The 20,404-nt window shown below is 32.7% G+C and overlaps 1 protein-coding gene across 1 annotated transcript in view; it reads left to right on the plus strand.

Annotated features, from left to right (window-relative positions):
• Positions 1 to 13,510: 13,510 nt before the first annotated feature.
• Positions 13,511 to 20,404, plus strand: part of LOC114329732 (NADH dehydrogenase [ubiquinone] 1 alpha subcomplex subunit 9, mitochondrial) — a 28,330-nt gene continuing 21,436 nt past the window's right edge. The window contains exons 1-3 of the mRNA XM_028278928.2: positions 13,511 to 13,668; positions 13,774 to 13,973; positions 14,026 to 14,322. Coding sequence (XP_028134729.1) covers positions 13,632 to 13,668; positions 13,774 to 13,973; positions 14,026 to 14,322 — 534 coding nt within the window. The 5' untranslated portion in view covers positions 13,511 to 13,631. The remainder of the gene's footprint in view (positions 13,669 to 13,773; positions 13,974 to 14,025; positions 14,323 to 20,404) is intronic.

The raw sequence follows: 20,404 nt of genomic DNA on the forward strand, positions 1-20,404 counted from the left end.
AATTAAAGCAAATCTAATTAAATATAATTCTACAAACAAACGGAACATACTAAAACTAAATTCAATTTACTACAGTATAAAACAATATCTATACGAAAAAACAACTACAAGAAAAACAGAATTTTTGTTTGTTTTACATTTTTTTAGATAAACGAAACATACTAAAACTAATTTAATATAGGTAATACATAATATAAAACAACATACTATAGCTACTACGAAAAATACGCTTATCACTAAAGTATCGTCGTGCTTCCATGCTATATTCAACAAAACCAACTTGGTAGGGCCTTTAATTAGATATCGCAAATCGCTTTGGCTGATTTTGTCTGCATATATATTATGTTTGAGGAATCCCTTTTTTTGTGAGACTGGATATAGGACATTTCTCAAGTATGAATTCACATTCATGGTATATCGTTGCTATACAGGGATAATAATCTATGCAATGTTATGGTACAGGCTACGTTAAATATGAAGTAAATGTGGAAGATATACACTGGTTATTCATTTCAATTTAATTTAATTGTTTTTTAATCGTTTACAATAATATTTAAAATAATTAAAGACATAAAGTTAGGGATTTCAAAAATAAATTCAGTTCTCACTGGCAGGGTGGGAAATAATAAAGTGCCATACAATAGCATTTCATTACAATGCTCATTACAGGCATTACAGGCTGCTCCGTTTAAGAAAACTCATACTCTCAAACTTTGAGAAAACACTCATTCAGTTTCGACCAACCCTGTATTAGCTAAAATTAAACGTCTGGCTAGATTAATAATTTTTTAACAATAATAGATTATATTAAAAATCACCTGAACATAAATTGATTTTCTGATGTCAAATCACTACAATCGTACAGGGGGTGAATATTGCTATGAAATTTGAAAATAAAAACGTAATTATCTTTTAAACTACTTCGTATAACATCACAAAACCTGATATTTTAAGAAATAAAACATAGAGGAGAAACCAACAATGTAAAAATTTACAGGGTGTTCATTTAAACAAAAGATAATTTTGTTTCACCCTGTCAATATGGGTGGCCCTGTATATTTGGAAATGTATTTAAATTCTTATATTATCTATGCTCGAATCTCACCTAAATAAACTTTTTTCGTATCTCCTACAACAAACGACTAATTGGACTTCCCACAACCTGTATACATACAAAATCTCCGCTATAGAATTTTTTCAAAGAAAATGTTATTGATTTTTTTTTAAAAATAACTCCGTTAAATTTTACAATATGAGATTTATCCAAAAACCATTACAAAGCTAAGTAAAAGTTCTATAACACTGTATTAAACATAATTTTCTAAATCCTTCATTTTTTTTTAAATACAAGGTGAAAGGGCCCCTGTTACATGGTTCTCGCAGTAAAATTTAGGTTTTAAATGTTTCTATCTCGGTTATTTTTTGTCGTAAAAAAATATTAAAAAAGAAAAAGCTTAAATAAAGTTAAAACTAAAATTTTGTTCTCTACCATTTTTTAAGTATATCGAGTATTTTTGGAGTTATTATCAAAAGAAAATGAAATTCACGAAAATTCCAAAAATTCTAATTTTTTTAATCGTATTTTTTTTTTCAAAAATATGCATTCTAAACCGGTCAAAATTGTTGAAGTTATTACTCATATTAAAATAAATAAATTTTTAAATGGGTTACTATAAATTTTAATTTTTGTGGAAATGACGTATGTTTCATTTTTCATTCTTCCCTAAAAAATCTGAAAGGGTCCTCTTATTTCCATCATAACTTGCTTAATTTTGATGCTATCGACTTCTTATATAGCTTTTTGATAGTTGCCTTTAAGTACTTTATTAAAATGTTTAATATCTATATTTAACAAAGTGCATCGTTTTCCTGTTATTTAAGCTTGAATACTAAGATTTGAGTACTCGCGGAAAAAAAATATACATTCAATTGCATATAACTCACTTTGTATATGTAATAAAGGATTTTTCGAATAAGGAGCTTATTTATTTTTATATTTTCTTCGATTTTGGTAATAACAACTTTTTTGAAAAAACTTATGGTTTTTGAGTTATTTATGAAAAACTGCTTTAAAACATGGATTTTTTTCAGGAAAAATCAAAACTTTTGATCTTTAATAACTCAAAAACTATTGATTTATTGAAATAACTTTATATAACAAATTTTACTTATAATTTGTCCCTCTATCGATTAGTGGTATTATTTTTAATAAAATAATTTCCACCCCCGAGAAGGGGTGGCATCCCCCCAGGGTAGAAGCGCAAGTTGGCACCCTATCACCTTTGTTTCTTGAGGTATCCTCTACATACTTACCAATTTTCATGAAAATCGATGGAGGTTCAACGAAATCGGAGGTGAAAACCTTCATTGACTCCACTAAATAAACAAAGAGCTGAGAGAAAGAGACATAGAAGCAGAGGACCTATGGAACAACCGGACGAATGGCGATTGTATAAACGTTATATACCGACATGTACAGTAGTCGTGCCTATTTGTTTCCTTACCTGTGTTTTCCTTGTCAGTGTAAGTAGAACCCACGGTTTAGAAGGTTGAAACGAGTTGGGCCCTATTAAATTTTCTTCATAACCATCAATTGTATTTGATGAATAGCGTTAGGTAGGTATATAATCTACTTTCCTTTCTTCAACGAATATTAGAGTCTATATTCATTGCTTTCTTATTCCTAATTATTTTTTTTATTTAGCTTAATGCCTCGATAACTACTGGCCACTGGCATGGTAGAATTGATTTTGCAATCAGATACCTAGTGTAATGTTTAGGGTGCACTGGTAGGGTATGGGTACTGAGTAAATGTAAATGTACTTCGCAAAACAATAAACAAAGAGATCCGAAAAGACATAAGGCAACATAACATGAGAGAGGTGACAAGGGTGGTAGAGAAAAATAGAAGTCTGAAAGTTCTAAGACACAACATGTCCAAAGGAAAAAAGGGCATGCATAATTAAGAAATAAACAAGACGAAATTGCCACTGATAGTGACTGAAGAAATAGTGAGAACAGTAGAAGACAGTAGAAGACTTCTACAGACAACTTTATAAAACAAGCAAATCCGATGAAAAACACCCTTTGCCAAAAATAGGGAATCAAGTCTCAGAATGAAGGCCGAACATAACTATTGGCGAAATTAAAAATGCGCTTCAAAAAATATAAAACAATAAATCCCCAGATGAAGACAAAATAATGACTGAGAGCCTAAAACTAGGAGGAGATAAACTTTTACTGGCATTTGCTAAATTGTTCAATAAATGTGAAAATCATCTTACTCCATAAAAAGGTAGATATCAGCGACCTTAGAAACTACCGACCCATTAGCTTGTTGTCATAAGTATATAAGCTATTCGCAAGATTTATTCCCAACAGACTAGGAAGTAAGTTGGGTTTCTAATATCAGCCAAAAGAGCAAGCAGGTTTTAAAGCAGGATATGGGACGAATGATCACTTACAAGTTATTAACAAGTTGTGTGTCTAAATTAAACTGTCTCAAACGGTCGACTGGAGGAACCAGGCCACATCCCCTTTCATTTAAGGCTTTATACGGCACAGGGAGCGCTGCTGGTATGGACAGTTTATTTCTCCCATACTCGTGGTATCAATATGGAACCGTGCAAAAATTTAAAAGATTTGACCCTAGAGGTCTCGCAGGAGGACCCAACAAACACTCAAACTTCCACTGAGACTACTCGGCAGAATCTGGAAGAAAATAAACCCACCACATTGGGTAATAAAAATACTGAGGACGCAAATGCAGACTCCTTCAAAAGATACTGAGAAGGATGAGGTTTCTCGGCCAAAAATATCTGGGGCACAGAGCAGGAAGCTTCGGAAAATGAGAGAACAGGGAATTGACACTTCAAGGTCAAACTACCTCCTAGACCTCAAAATAAGACTCCTGGGAATACTGAAATCACACAAGCTCTCAAGCGGACTGTGTCTGATAGAATCACTCCTGAGGAGAAATAAAAAAAGAGCAGAACTGCTGCTGCCTCTTTCAAAGAGCTCAGCCGCAACTACAAAGCTGCTCTTACGGGGATAAAGACCACAATCATTCCAAATAATACCCAGATATATCTGTAACGGAAAAATACATTGAGGCAATAAAAGAAGCCCTAATTAAACTTATCGATGAGGTTCCGTGCTCACCTCGATACGAGGTAATCGGCTCATGGATGGATATTATGGGTTGATATATGCTGACGAGGAGTCCTTTAAGATAACAAAGGATTTCTTGAAAGAAAAGACGGAGTGGAAGGTAATTAAGGCTGAGGAAGTCCCAAAATCGATGCGTGTACTGATGTACCTTCAAGAGACTAAAAATGAGGATCTGAAGGTGCCACTGGCACGAATTGGAAAACAAAATCCTGAACTAAGGACCACTCATTGGGCAATTCTGAGTTCCAAACCAGCAACTGACGGAGGACTGCTTGTGAGTCTGCGAATTGATAAGGAGTCAGAATCACAACTAGAAAAGCTTCAATGGAAGCTTTATTACCTTCTCCAACGAGCAAGTATTAAACCATTGGAAGAAGGTAAGGCAAGACAGACAGAGAACATTCGGGAACCAAAACCTGCAACAATTACTTCCGAATCGCTGGAGGCCGAAGGGGAATCTATGCAGGTGCAAAAAATTACAAGAGGGCCTGTTAGAGACCCAAAAAATGAATTAACTGCAAAATTAATATCATACAGATCAATTTGCAGCACAAAGAAACAGCTTCGTCACTTTTGTGCCAAGAAGTAGATGGTAGGTTTAATTTAGTTAATTGGTTATTGCAAAACAGCCTGCGAAAATCCAAAATGGCCGTTTTTTACAATTGCATTATTTATTGTACAAATAATTTTTTTTTATTTTTTAAAGCTTTAAAATGAAGATCTTTCAATTCCAAACATAAAAAAAATTGTAAAGCCAGATTAACGAATTTGTTGCTTAGATATTATAAATTGTTAATACCAAGATGTCAAATGTCGAAGGCTATAACTTTTTGAAAAAAAATCGTAGAGAGTTGGTGAAACATCCAATCTCCTTCTAAAGAGTTATATTTTCATATTCTGATGTAAATAAGTGCGTAAAATATTTTTAAACCTCTAATTTTTGGGTTTGAAAATAAGGGGGCAATTTCTTTATAAACATTTAGAGCTGAAGCGGCCCTGTACATCCTATGAGTTTTCAACTTACAGATTATTGTTGCTGAAGATGAAACGAGGATTTATAAATAAATAAAAAATTTCTACGACCAACTGAAGCCGAGATAATTTTTGGGTTTGAAAATAAGGGGGCAAATTTCATATAAACATTTAGAGCTGAAGCGGCCCTGTACATCCTATGAATTTCTAACTTACAGATTATTGTTGCTGAAGACAAAACGAAGATTTATAAAAACATAAAAATTTTCTACAACCAACTGAAGCCGAAATAATTGTTTTTTTTTTCTTAAATCGTGGTGCCTTTATTTATAACAGTTAAGAAAATATTTTACAGTCATTGACTAAAGAAAGACTTATATTATCTTAAAATAAAAAGTATTATAAAATATAATTATGTTTAATTATTAAAAATTATTTTTAAAGTCGGAGCTTTTGCAAGCGGCCGAATTTTGCAAATCGCCCGGCTTGCTTCAAATCCGCGCGCTCGGAAAATTTTTACGTAACTTGTATTAAATTTTGACAGAAAACAATTTAATAATATTACCATTATAATATACAGTCTATTTACCACTGTATTTGTTTTTCTTGATAAACTTTTATATGTGAAATTTAATTTCTGAAGAAATATTATTACAAAAATTATACATATATATGAAATATATAACTATATTTTTAATTTTTTCATTGTTATATAATTATAATAATAATAATGTTACTTCTTACTATAATATACAATATAAAACTTTTTCTTCTTGTAGTGACTATTCGTTTTGGATTTCACATATAAAAGTTTATCAAGAAAAACAAATACAGTGATAAATAGACTGTATATTATAATGGTAATATTATTAAATGGTTTTCTATCAAAATTTAATACAAGTTACGTAAAAATTTTCCGAGCGCGCGGATTTGCAGCGAGCCGGGCGATTTGCATAATTCGGCCGCTTGCAAAAGCACCGATTTTAAAAATAATTTTTAATAATTCAATGAAATTATATTTTATGATAATTTTTATTTTAAAATAATATAAGTCTTTCTTTAGTCAATGACTGTAAAATAGTTTCTTAATTGTTATAAATAAAGGCACTACGATTTAAGAAACAAAAAACAATTATCTCGGCTTCAGCTGGTTGTAGAAATTTTTTATTTTTTTAAAAATCTTCGTTTTGTCTTCAGCAACAATTATCTGTAAGTTAGAAACTCATAGGATGTACAGGGCCGCTTCAGCTTTAAATGTTTATAACGAAATTTGCCCGCTTATTTTCAAACCCAAAAATTATCTCGGCTTCACTTGGTCGTAGAAATTTTTTATTTTTTTTTACAAATCTTCAGAGCCGCTTCAGATCTAAATGTTTATAACGAAATTTGCCCCCTTATTTTCAAACCCAAAAATTAGAGGTTTAAAAATGTTTTACCCATATATTTACATCAGAATATGAAAATATAACTCTTTAGAAGGAGATTGGATGTTTCACCAACTCTCTACGATTTTTTTTCAAAAAGTTATAGCCTTCGACATTTGACCTCTTGGGATAAACAATTTATAATATCTGAGCAACAAATTCGTTAATCTGGCTTTATAATTTTTTTTATGTTTGGAATTGAAAGATCTTCATTTTAAAGCTTTAAAAAATAAAAAAATTATTTGTACAATAAATAATGCAATTGTAAAAAACGACCATTTTGGACCTTTCGCAGGCTGTTTTGCAATAACCAATTAACGAATTTAAACTTACCGTACCTCAAATTGTAGGTTTTTTAATTTACTACAACTTTCTATTAAAAAGTTTTTCTCTAAAATCAATATCATAAGCTGCAAAATTAAAAATCATTAAAAATTGCAAATTTAACAAATGAAAATCGCAAAAAAAAAGAAAGCGCACAATATTTTTGGTTACATTTTAGTATAAGTTATTCCTGGCATCGTCCTTTACAACACCTGATAGGTTTCAAAAATTCCTGAATTATATCACGTTTTTTCACCCACAGCCTGGGGTATATATCTCTGTGGGTGTCGCATAACAGGACCAAATTATTCACGTTTTCGATTTTTAACTTAGTCGAGGCATTGAAGCACAAAAAAGGCCTTACTGTCGATTTTTGGCGCAGTAAGATGGATTTTAATGCAGTTTGGTGCGTTGGATTCGTGAGAATGTCAGGAAATTTTGTGAACTAATGTAATGAATAAGAAATCTCAAATTGCATTTGTGCATAAGAAAAATGCATTTCGCTAAATAGTGGGAAAAATTGACTCAATTTTCTTACTCGGGGGGTTTTTGGGGTCGCTGAAAACGAATATGAGGTCGGCGAGAGTGCGCAAACTACCTGGTGCCTGCAACGGGTGTAATTAACGTCTTCCTCTAGAGTATTATGGTAATTTGTTAAATAATTGGCACAAACTTGTAACTCGGGGGTTTTTGGGGTCGCTGAAAATTAATATGAGGTCGGCGAAAGTATACAAACTACCTGGTGCCTGCAGCGGGTTTAATAAACGTCTTCCTCTGGAGTATTGGGGTAATTTATCATATAATTGGCCTAAACTCATTACTCTGGGGTTTTTGGGGTCGCTGAAAATAAATTTGAGGTCGGCGAGAGTGCGCAAACTACCTGGTGCCTGCAGCAGGTGTAATAAACGTCTTCCTCTGAACTATTATGGTAATTTGTTAAAAAATTGGCCCCAACTTGTTACTCGGAGGTCTTTGGGATCACTGAAAATAAATATCGCAACGACTAAATTCTAATTTCATATCATTTAAAGCAGTTTGAATTAAGGCGCAAGTGGATGATGTGGTCTTGCCTTGAGAGAAAATTACTAGATACACAATGTACTTAATGGCTATTGCCAAAAATAAAAAGATTGTCATTGGAAAAATTCTTTCGTCTGTTGATGCATTTACCCAGCATTTAAAAAGGGTATATTTACAAACACAAATTTGGCTGCATGGAGAGGACAGTAACATGAACCCAACCGATTGGGGATGGGAATTACAAAATAATGTATTAATTCCTGTTAGAATGACTCAGCCACCTGGTCCTCGAAACATTTTAAATTTAATATTCTGTAGTTGTATATCAGACTGCGGCAACTCATGCGGGTGCAGGCAGCATGGGTTAGTTTGTAATTTAGCCTGCAAAAATTGTGCAGGCTCTGATTGCACAAATATTGCATTAGACTCGAGAGAGGAAGGCAATAATGAAGGAGAAAATGATAATGATGAAGAAAATGAATTTTAAAGATAAATTACGATAAATTTTGTATACCTAATGAACTTTTTTAACCATTAATATATTATAATAATAAAAATTTATGTTTATTTATAATAAAAATACCACCCTTTTCGATCACTATAGTTACATCGAAGAAAATAGATTACCCCAAAAACCTCCGAGTAACGAGTTTAAACTAATTATATGATAAATTACCATAATACTCCAGAGGAACACGTTTATTACACCGGCTGCAGGCACCAGGTACTTTGCACACTCTCGCCGACCACATATTCGTTTTCAGTGAATTTTTCAGAAACCCCATTTACCGAAATGCATTTTTGAAATGCATTTTTCTTATGCACAAATGCAATTTGAGATTTCTTATTCATTACATTAGTTCACAAAATTTCCTGATATTCACACGAATCCAACGCACCAATCCGCATTAAAATCCGTCTTACTGCAAAAAAATCGACACTTCAATCCTTCAATGCCTTGACTAACTGTTCTGACGACTTCAGTGACTTTTCCCATCCGGTGCAAAACAACTTCGTTACGAACTCTATTCACCCAACTTACTTGTAGGATTCTCCGGTATACCCAGATTTCAAAGGCTTCCAATTTCTTGAGAAGAGTATCTGTTAAAGTCCATCCTTCGACACCGTGCAAAAGAGTAGAGAACACATAACATCTCACTAATCTAATTTTAAGATTCAAAGTAATGTTGTTTCCACATAAAAGTTTCTTTCTTAAAGAATGCAGCTCTGGCCTTCTCTATACGTATTCTAATTTCTTTGCTCATGTCCCAGTTCTCATTTAGATTACAACCAAGGTAGGTGATACTGTTAGTTCTCTCTAATTGTTCACCATAAGCTGTTACTACTTCTGGTTGTATTGGCTTCTTACTGACAATCATCACCTTGGTCTTTGCGGTGTTTAGCTTGAGTCCATATTCATCACACGTTGTGGTAATCCTATTAATCAGATAAAGTTCTTCATAATTGCTCGCAATTAACATCGTGTCATCCGCGTATCTCAAATTATTAATATCGACGCCATTCATTTTGATACACATTGAGCATTATCCACTGCTTTATTGAAAACAAACTCAGAATAGATGTTAAATATTAGTGGCGACAAAATGCAGCCCTGCCTTACTCCTCTTCGTATTTGAAGTTCTTCAGACGTGTCCCGGCCAATCCTGATGTTTGCACGTTGATGCCATTTGCGTTGATTTTTGATAATGCGTAGGTCTTACCCACTTTCTGAAGAATAGCAATCATTTCAGTATGTTTTACTCGATCAAAGGCCTTCTCAAAGTAAATGAAACACATATAAACCGGATGTTAGACATCTCTGCATCTCTGTACCATAACCTGAATGTTAAACAGTGCCTCTCTGGTCCCAAGGTTATTGCGGAATCCAAACTGTGTATCACCAAGCTGCTCTTCTATTTTTTGGTACATCCTAGAGTGCAAAATTCGTAGAAATATCTTTAAAACATGACTCGATCAAGCTAATGGTTGGGTAGTCACTACATCTTTTCGCGTTTGTTTTTTTAGGTATCGTTACAAAAGTCGAGAGCAGCCAATCCGTTGGTATATAGCCAGTTTGATAAACTTTATTAAAAAGATTAAGGAGAGATCTTTTACCTGAACTTTCGAAGAGCTTTATTATTTCACTTGGTATTTCGTCTAATCCCGTCGCTTTTCTGATCTATTGCTAATCTTATTGCTTGTTCAATTTCGTCCGTAGTTATGTCAGGTCCTGTAACTACTTCGTTAATTTCAAGCTTGAGCCTTTCATCATTAAACAGTTCCTCAATGTAGTCTTTCCGTCTGTCTATTTTATCCAAATCAGTAATAATCAGGTTTCCGTTTCTATCAACGATGTTATTTGCATGTTTTTTGTTCTGACCGGTAAGTTCTTTTATTCTTTTATACATATTAAATGAATCATGTTTTCTCTGCAACTCTTCAATTTCTAAACGTTTGTTTTCAAAGTATGTTTCTTTTGCCGCTTTATTTTAGTCCTTATATATCTCTTTATTAATGCATATATACATTTCGATGTTTTGGTTCTTAAATTTGCGTCTTTTTTCCATCAAATTCAAAATCTCATCGTCCATCCACTGTTGCTTCTTTTGATTTTTCTCTTTGAAGTTTGGAGTTGAGTTGCTTATATGTATAAGCGTTTTGATTTGGTTCCAATGATCCTCGATGGATTCTTGTTGTTCGCTATTCTCAAAATTGCTCTCTAAATTGTTTGCAATCCCCTGACTGTTGTTTCTAATAAAATCGGTATCCAGTTTGTTAGAGGATCGTTGTTGTTTTATCCGTTTAAGTTTTAATTTTATTTCGGCTGACAATAGATTGTGATCAGATGGCACATCGGCGCCAGGATAGGTTTTTACAGACTTACTGCATTTCTGTAACGCTCACTGATGGTTATGTACTTAGTCAATTTGGTTTCTTACGATATTATGGGGGGGTATCGGTATCTGCTGGCTGCTGGAGATTTTCACGTATATAATATCCGTTTAAGTAGTTTGAAAAAGGTATTCATTATAGGTACATATATTATGTTCTTTGCAAAAATCTACGAAATCTTTCATTTCTATCGCCCAGTCCATAACATCCAATAATGTTACTTTGTCTTCCTTTTCCTATCTTAGCATTAAGGTCACCCATCAGAATGGTGAGATCTCTAGTCTTGAGTTGGTCGGTAACAATTTTTACATCGGCGTAGAACTTGTCAAGTTCTTCTAGTTCACTTTCCGCTGTCGGTGCATATCTACACTTGTATTAAATTTATGTTTCTGGGTTTCTCGTTCAACTGAATCATTATGACTCGTTCAGATACCTGGCATACCGCCCTAACACATTTGCTAACCTCCTTTGAGACTATGAATCCTACACCATAACGATGGATAATAATTATTACTCTCTTCTCCTGCCTAATACACTTCATGATCATCCACATGGCATTGGCCAGATCAGGGCGATCGCATTTTACTAATACCCAGAATTGATATTTGCAGCCTTTTCATCTCATTTATGGCATTACAGAGGCGTGCAATCCATGGAAGCGGGGAAAGCACCGCTGCCCTATACTTCCATATAAGAAAATACATATATTATTAATTAGTATTTAATTATCAACAATGTTTCCCTAATCTAAGTAATCTATTATAACTAATAGGCATTGAAACATTATTAAAATTTGATCGCATACGAACGATCTCAAATAAGCACACAATTCAACGATTCAGTCCGGTCCTGACGGAAGCGCATCTCAAAATCGCTGCTTGTCATGCATTTGTCCGGTTCAAAAATTGGTCAGGGTTTAATAACCTCACTCGCTAGTCATGTTCCTTTTACGCGAATTTTGATACGCCTGGAAGCGCTCGTCCGACCGCTTCCGATTCGAAAACGAGATGCGGAGTCTGTTACTGCTGCTATAAGGGGTAGGTATTTAGGTACAAATGGCTCGATTTAAATTTTTTGCTTAATATTTTTACTAATATTTTATTTGACATTTTGAGATTTTTCCTTTTACTGATATTTTATAGTACCTACGACATTTTACAGACGAAGTCAAGTGACATTGCATTTTGTATAAGACAATTTGATGACTTATGATGATTAAAAAAATGAGCTGTTTAAAAATATTTGGGATAAAGCTGAAAATATGGGCTTCGAACCTAAAAGAAAAATAATGATGATTGATATTGTCGGCGAAAGAGAGACCTATCGACGATTATACATCGAAATTTTTGATAATATTCTACAACAAATGAATTATCACTTTGAAAATTTTAAAGAAATAAAATATGTAGAATTATGTAATTTTAATATGTCTAATTATAATTCATTAAAATCTCCCACAGAGGTATGTACCTATTTAATTCAGTACGATTAAATTATGTTTTTTTTTTTGATAATCTAGCTTTGCATTCTCAGTTAAATGTCATTTATAAAACACCTGAAATTAGTGATAAAGAAATACTTAGGAATCGGTTGAATTTTTTTAATACTACTGGTTTAAATCAGTCTCTGTGTGAAGTGGGCAAGTTGTGTGAATTAAGTAGTAGGTACTAACTATCCCAGCTACAAGTGCATCAGTTGAACGAAGTTTTTCAGTATTAAAACGCATCAAAAGTTTTACAATAAATTTTACAAGTGAAGACAGACTTTCCAAGTTAGCCCTATTATCCATTGAAAAAGAGTGCATTTATTAAACAATTATCATAAAATCCAAAATTTTAGGACGATGTTATCGACAAAAAATTTGCATTGGTTGATAAGAGAATAGGACTCAAGTATAAGTAAATAAGTATCATATTGTTGAAAGTTGTGTGTTATGGAAGGTGATTCGAAATCGGAATATAAAAACAATTTTGAACAGAACTCTTCTTTTTAAGTTTAAAGAAACCAAGCCTGGAGCAGGGACTCGACCCTGAGCAAGCAGTACAGATCGATGATAAGTCACTAGATATACGATATACTAAGTCACTAGAGTCACTAACCTGCATTGATCGGGGTAGGATTTCGTTTGTGAGTCCTTGTATCGAGAACTCCCACATAATAAGCACTTTGCTGATAGAGAGCCCATATAGCGCATCAGAGTGCTATCGGAGGGGAAGTGGATAGTATGAAGCATTGGGGCGGGATGGAGTGACGCCCGCTTATAAGAGTAAATCCTCCTTGCCTCAATGAATTTGTATCACCCGAATCTCATTCTCAAGGCGTGTGCATGTCTCTCAGACTGGGTTAAACACTATACCTAATTTTTTGTAGTTCTTGTTTTTAGTCGATATAAGTTAACAGGCATTAGGTATATACCTATTAAGTAGGTATATGTTTTGATCTCGACCCTCGTAAGAAAATATTTGTTAAACCCTTATTGAATCGCTTCCTCTTCCGAAAATGTCACCGCACGCCACTGTGGCATTGTGTGTTTTTCTTGGTTCATATAAACTCCGCACATTCCATCCATGTGCCTATTCTACAACTTCGTATATCAAATTTGGCCAAGTGGGAGATTCTTCGCACCTCTGCCCCATTTAAGAAGCGTCCTATTACCTATACAACTTATTATCCACTTCATCTGTATAGTTGGTTGTGGGTTAACTCGGTATTGCCCTAAAATTGTCAGTTGTCACTGTATGTCAATTTTGTCAATGTCAAATTTAGAGCGATTTTGATTTTTGATCCTCTTAAATGTCAACATTTGATTATTAATTTAATATAGTTAGGATGGCTGTAGTTATTTTAACTGGATCAAAATTAATCAGTAAGAGTAATATAATAATCAATAAACTTTCATTATAATATCATAAAATATATAATTTCTTTGATATTAAATGTATTACATAACCTAACCTGTAAATCTTTTTAGCAAAACAGCCTGGATTAGTTGCGGTCGCATATATCCGCTCAAATAACTATAGCACCGAAGATAGGGCATACAATTTAGCCAGCTTAAAACGAGGTACTGGAGGAAGATCCAGTTTCAATGGCATTGTAGCTACAGTCTTTGGAGCCACAGGCTTCCTTGGTAGATATGTCTGCAATAGACTAGGAAAAATAGGTTCACAAGTACGTAACATTAATAAACAACCTAATAGTATTGCTAACACGAGTGTTTTAGATCATTATCCCATACAGAGGAGACAACTACGAGCCTTTCAGATTGAAACTGGTAGGAGACTTGGGTCAGGTTTACTTTCATCCATACCACTTAAGAGATGAAGAGTCTATTGCTAAGTGTATCAAGTACTCAAATGTTGTTGTTAACCTAGTAGGAAGAGACTGGGAAACTAGAAATTTTAAGTTTGATGATGTGCATGTAGATGGTGCAAGACGGCTAGCACGTTTGGCAAAACAGGCTGGAGTTGAGAGATTTATTCACTTGTCGTCTATAAATGCTGATGAAAACCCTCAAAGGGTAAGTGTTCTCATGATTGTGTCTTTGGTTATATAAAATTGTTCTTGTTTTTGTTTTGCAAGTTATGATTCCTTTTTGTTCTGCAAGTTATGATTTTTATTTGTGTAGGTTTCTCATAATCTTTGACATGTATTTCATTGTAAAATTGCTGTTTTAACTATTTTATTCCAGAAATTGGAAAACTTTTATTTAATTTCAGATTTGTATTTGCCAAGCACATATCTGTTGTTAAAATTGAGATTGTTTAACCATTTTGATAAATTTTCTGCTGTCTTGAGTCTATACAGGCTCACAACTTTTAGCTGTAAGTTATTGAAAGTACAATATTTAGCTATCCAAATATTATTACATCACACAACATTCTCTTTTTTTTTTCAATGGGCATAGGACTTTTTTAAATGTTAAAAATTTTAAAATATGGCATATTTTGTAATATACTTCTTCTTGTGATGGAGGTTAGCTAGATGAATAGTTATTATTATAATATTAATAGTTTTTGAATTAAACCTGAAAACATTGTAGGACAAACTTTAAACATAATTTTCTCGAAACTTTGCTTTTTTGACTTATGGCACTCTTTGAGCGGAGTTGCCGATATATTGGAAGGGATAGATTTTTGTTATTTATTTGATATTTTCATAACTTTGGTTTTGACAGTACAGTGGAACCTCGATAACTCGGATTAATCGGTACCGCGGCCGATCCGGGTTATCGAAAATCCGGGTTAGCCGGAGAGCATGGTAAAAATTAATAAAATATGGTATACTTATAGATAAAATCCGTTATAATTAAAACAACACGAAATATATATGCACAGTACACATCTAACTTACCTATAGTTGTATAGAGTATAGTATAGACAGTATAGAGCAGTGGTTCTCAATCTTTTTGAGTCATGTACCACAAAATACTTTTTAATATTTTTGGTACCACCTAACTGAAATAACTACCTATCTAGATAGGTAATCTAATTAACTGTAATGCAGGGACCCGGACCAAAATGAAATAAAAGGTTCCGGTCCGGTTTCGGCTCTAGCAAAATTTAAAATTTTAGGTCCGTTCCGGTTTTCTTAAAATATTTCGATTCGGTTCTGAGCAATTTTTTCGGTCCAAACGGTCTTTTTCGGTTCCTTCAAATTTTTCAATTTCACAGTCTGATAAAAAAGTAAAAATATGGCGTAATTTCTCTATACAGGGTGTCCCGAAAAATAGTGCGTTCCTTAAAGGTATAGGTAGAAGGCACCATGTAGAACAAAAAACTCTTATAACATTTTTTTCTAAATTCAACCGTTTGACCAAAAAACTATAAAACATTTTGGAAGGCAAATTCAAATCTGGCAACTCTGTGAAGTACAAAAATCTAAACGTAAATAGTCGCATGTTTAGTAAACAGATAATTAGAAGAATCCTGTTTAGTGTCAACGCCGAAAATGTGTTTGAATCATGTGTTCATGAGTAATATTATGATATTATGTTGTTTATTTATGGCAGATCAATAAATGGAGAGGCATAAGAGGTAAATGTTACCCTATGAATTCATGTGTTTGCAAAAGTGGTGGTTCAGTTAAAATATGTGTTTTCATCTTAAAATATGTAAGTATAATTCGTTTAAAATTATGCCATATTTCAACTGCATTTTAAAAAAATTTATAGTAAACAAAAAAAGTAAGTATTAGGTTTAATTATTTTAAATACTGTAAGACACAAACGAGTTCTTATTCACCAGTGCGTAACATGTTGCCAGATTATTTAATTTTCTGAAGATTAAAATTCAAGTATATGGAAACCAATGTAATCTTTTTTTTGGAAACGGTTAACTTTAGAAAAAAATGGTATAGGACTTTTTTGTTCTAAATTGTGTATTCTATCCATACCTTAAAGGAACGCACTATTTTCCGGGACACCCTGTATAAAATTTTTTTATGTAAGATATATAGTAGGGGAGGAAAATATGCTAAATTTTCATTTACTCGAGCGATATGGGGACCTATTGGGTTGTGAAGATTAGGTCCTAAAACCAAAAAAGTTAAGTAAAGTTTTCTATTTAAGTGGGGACTTTCCATTTTTTAATTTAGTTTTCCATTTCCAACAATCGTTTTTCCGATTATAGCGCCATCTATCCATAATTCGAAAAAAATATCTCGAATAAAAGTTACTTATTTTTATGAAACAAATCCAAATCTGCAATAAAAAATGGGGACTTCTATTTAAGATTTTAAAGTAACCCCCCACCTCCATGGGGGGTCGTGTTTGGTGTCAAAATATTGAATACGTGGATTTTGCACTTTTTAGATCTGATGTTCATTTCGCGGGTCCTATTTACAATTTTAAATTTATCCCCCGCTCCTATTCGTGGGGTGTCGTGTTAATCATTCGATAAATTTTTGAAAAATATTGAACACGTAATTTTTAGTTTTTCGATCTGACGTTTTTATTTCTCGTAATATTCGCCTTTTTTGTGAAGCTTTGTGACTCACCCATTTCCTTACGCCCCGCTCAAACCGTCAGATTTTTTAAATATGCACTGTTCTGCATGTACTTAACTTACCTTATCTTAATCTGACAATTTCGAGTTATTCTCAGGCACGGTACACAGAGAACCGGTATGCCGATTGTCGTCGCTAAATTTGGTTTCGGCCGCGCAGCACGTCACGTGGGAACCTAACAGATATTTCTTATTGTTTGGATGCATTATTTCGTATGTGGTGGCGTTGAAAGTGGATAGATTGAGGCGGTTTTAAAATATTAAGCTGTTAACGATTGAAGTAATTCTATATTATTTTAGTTACAAATTGTTGTTTATTAGCATAACTGTGTATTTTTAAAACTATTATAATATAACTATTAGTTTTATAGTAATTTATTAAAACCGAGACTATAATGCCATTTGAGGTGATATTATGCATGTTCAGAACACGAACATATTAGAATGAGGGATATTAACAGAAAAAAGTTTTAAAAACTGCCAGAGATCACTTGACAAAAAGATATCTAAATTTTCTAATTTTAAAAAATGATTTTATTTATAGATACTAATTCTATTATTATTAATAAAACTTTACCCGCAAATTTGTTTTTTTAATAATATACATAATATGTATTATACATAGTATTAATATTCATAATTGATTTAAAATTAAACCAGGTTAGGAATCTAAAAATTTAAAGTGCGAACATTTTATACATACATATACAAAGTGGGCCAAAGAAAACAGTCCACCTCGATATTTGGCAGTATTTATTAGATTTTAAGGAAAAAGTCGATTTTTAATCTAAGGGGCATACATTTTTACAGTACATACATCTGTCATTTGTCAACCCCACCCCTTATTTTTAAATAGGGAATACGGGTCGTGTGCTACCTCATTTGAAATGTTATTAAATTCTTTATTCAGTAATATTAACATTGACATAATTATTGTAAATAAACATTGTAAATAGTTAAAATTGTAAAAATGCCACAAGAAAATAGCTTCAGAACAACATATTTATACCAAAGAAAAATTATTTTGAATTAAATTAATTGACACAAAAAGAAGAATGTATGCAATTTATTTAAATCAAAATACATTCTACTACTGACAGAAAACAGAGAAAAATGTTTATTTGATAAATAAATATTGTGTTTCGCTTAAATTCAATCTTCAACCTACCAAAAGGCAGATAGGTGGCAGCTTGAATATTGAAATTAAGCGAAGAACAATGTTTATTTATCAAAAAACATTTTTTCTGTTTTGTGACAGCAGTAGAATGTATTTTGAATTAAATAAATTACATACATTCTTCTTTTTGTGTCAATTAATTTAATTAAAATATTTTTTTCTTGAACACCCTGTATAAATAATTATGTTTATGTTTATATTACTGAATAGAGAATCGAGTAACCTTTTAAATGAGCTAGCATACTACCCCTATTCCCTATTTAAAAATAAGGGGTGGGGAGTGGAAGGGAGGGGGTTGACAAATGACAAATGTATGTACCGTAAAAATGTGTCCCAATTAGATCAAAAATCAACCTGTTTCGTCATTTCCTTAAAATCTAATAAATACTGCCAAATATCGAGCTGGACTGTTTTCTTTGGCCCACTCTGTATATTTAATGTATATTACAGTCTAATAAAATGTTCGCACTTGAAATTTTTAGATTCCTAACCTGGTTTAACTTAAAATCAACATTTTTCTATTTTGTAAATACAATTTGAAAGTCATCAAGTAATTGGTTCTATTCATCTAAAACTTCAAATTTCTTAATTGATTTGTGGTTAAGTTTTTATTTTTAGTCAAATATTTTTCAACAATCTAGAATAACAGTAAGTAGACACAATTTTATGTGAAACATTTTTACAGACCCAGTAGTAAAGTGAATGTTTATATTATTTCTGTTTTATTTTTTTAATATACTATGGTGAATGTATATTGGACAACAGATACCTAAAATCTATTTTTCAAAGGAAATTCATGTTTAAATTAAATGCATATTGGAAAATGACAGTAAAAAGAATATAAAATACAATTTCTTATTTAAAAAGCAATGATAGGTGCACAATTTTAAAATTCAAACAATATTACCGCTTCATTTATCATTGCCGGATGAAAATTAAGGTTCCCATATGACGTCACGCGTTCGCCTTCCATGCGTGCGAAGATACCGGTTCTCTGTGTACCGTGTTCTCAGGGTAGATTTTTTTTCGGATCCCCTTAACGAACTCCCCTTTAAGATCCAATATATTGTAGGGGTACATTTACAGAGTAGTTATAATGTTTCTCCCCATGTGATTTTCTGACGCGCTCGAGTAACTGCAAAAATCCCCGCTTGGGCACCCCTACCAATATGGCTCAATTCATTTATATCTCTGTATGTCATTACATAATCTAATAATTTTTGACATTATTAAAATTATATTTTCCCATCAAAACCAACTCCAAAGATTTATCACCGATTATCAATTAGTGACCACTGATCAGGTGCAACAGTTAACAATGGATATATTAATTTTATTATTTTAGAATTTGCTAAAACGGCATCAATTTAGTTAAATAAAATATTTGACAATATTCCGAAATACAAAAAAAAATTATTTTCCTCAACAACTTCAGAAACATTTGTTGACCAGAATTAAAAGAAGAAATTATTATAACATAGTTTTTTTATGGGTTTTGAGTTGATTTTAAAAATAATAAAACATCTTGAAATGTATTTTTTATTTATTAACAAAAGTGGAAAACACTACAAAATTGTTTGCATTAACTTAAAACAAAAACAAAAATAACAATATTTGTAAGCAACAAAACCGAAAAAAAAACCGTAAAACCGTTTGAAAAATTAAGTGTTACGGTTCTGTTCCAAAAATTATATTTAATATCAAATAAGGGTTCAGTTTCGGTTCTGGTCCACTAAAAAATATCGGTTTCGGTTCGGTTTTCTATTTTTAGCGGTACGGTCCGGGTCCCTGTGTAATAGTGGTGATTTTGACAGTTTTGCGTTTTGTGTACCACCGCAAATAATGATATGTACCACCAGTGGTACATGTACCACAGATTGAGAACCGCTGGTATAGAGTATTGTTCATTTCTAGGTAAAAAACTCAGTCAGTTTCAGTTGTGTCAGTTTCGTCTGCCATCGGAACAATGTCATGTTATTTAAGAACAGTGGTTCTTTCATTGTTTAAAAGACCATTGATTAAAAAATAATTTTTTAAAAGACAGTTGGAAATAAATAAAGGAATAACAGGTGCCTGCCGCCGTTTCCAATGAGTCATTTTCACTATCGTATAGTTCAAATTACACAAATACTCATTATCTCTCAAATATTATATTATGGTCGAAGCGAAGTTTTATCAATGAAACTCGATATTTTTAAGGCATTCCAGAAGAGGCTACAGATAAAATGTTTTAACATAATACATACATTTTTATTGTTGAAATGTTTGTCTGATCACAGATTAACCCAAAATGTTGGGTTAATCTGTGGTCTGATGAAAATCGGTCCGGGTTAGCCGGACTTCTGGGTTATCGGGGGCCGACTTATCGAGGTTCCACTGTATTGATCTTCATCCCCATTTTTTCACAACCCTATTTAACA

This window comes from Diabrotica virgifera, chromosome 1 (assembly GCF_917563875.1).
Source record: "Diabrotica virgifera virgifera chromosome 1, PGI_DIABVI_V3a".
Lineage (NCBI taxonomy): Eukaryota > Metazoa > Arthropoda > Insecta > Coleoptera > Chrysomelidae > Diabrotica > Diabrotica virgifera.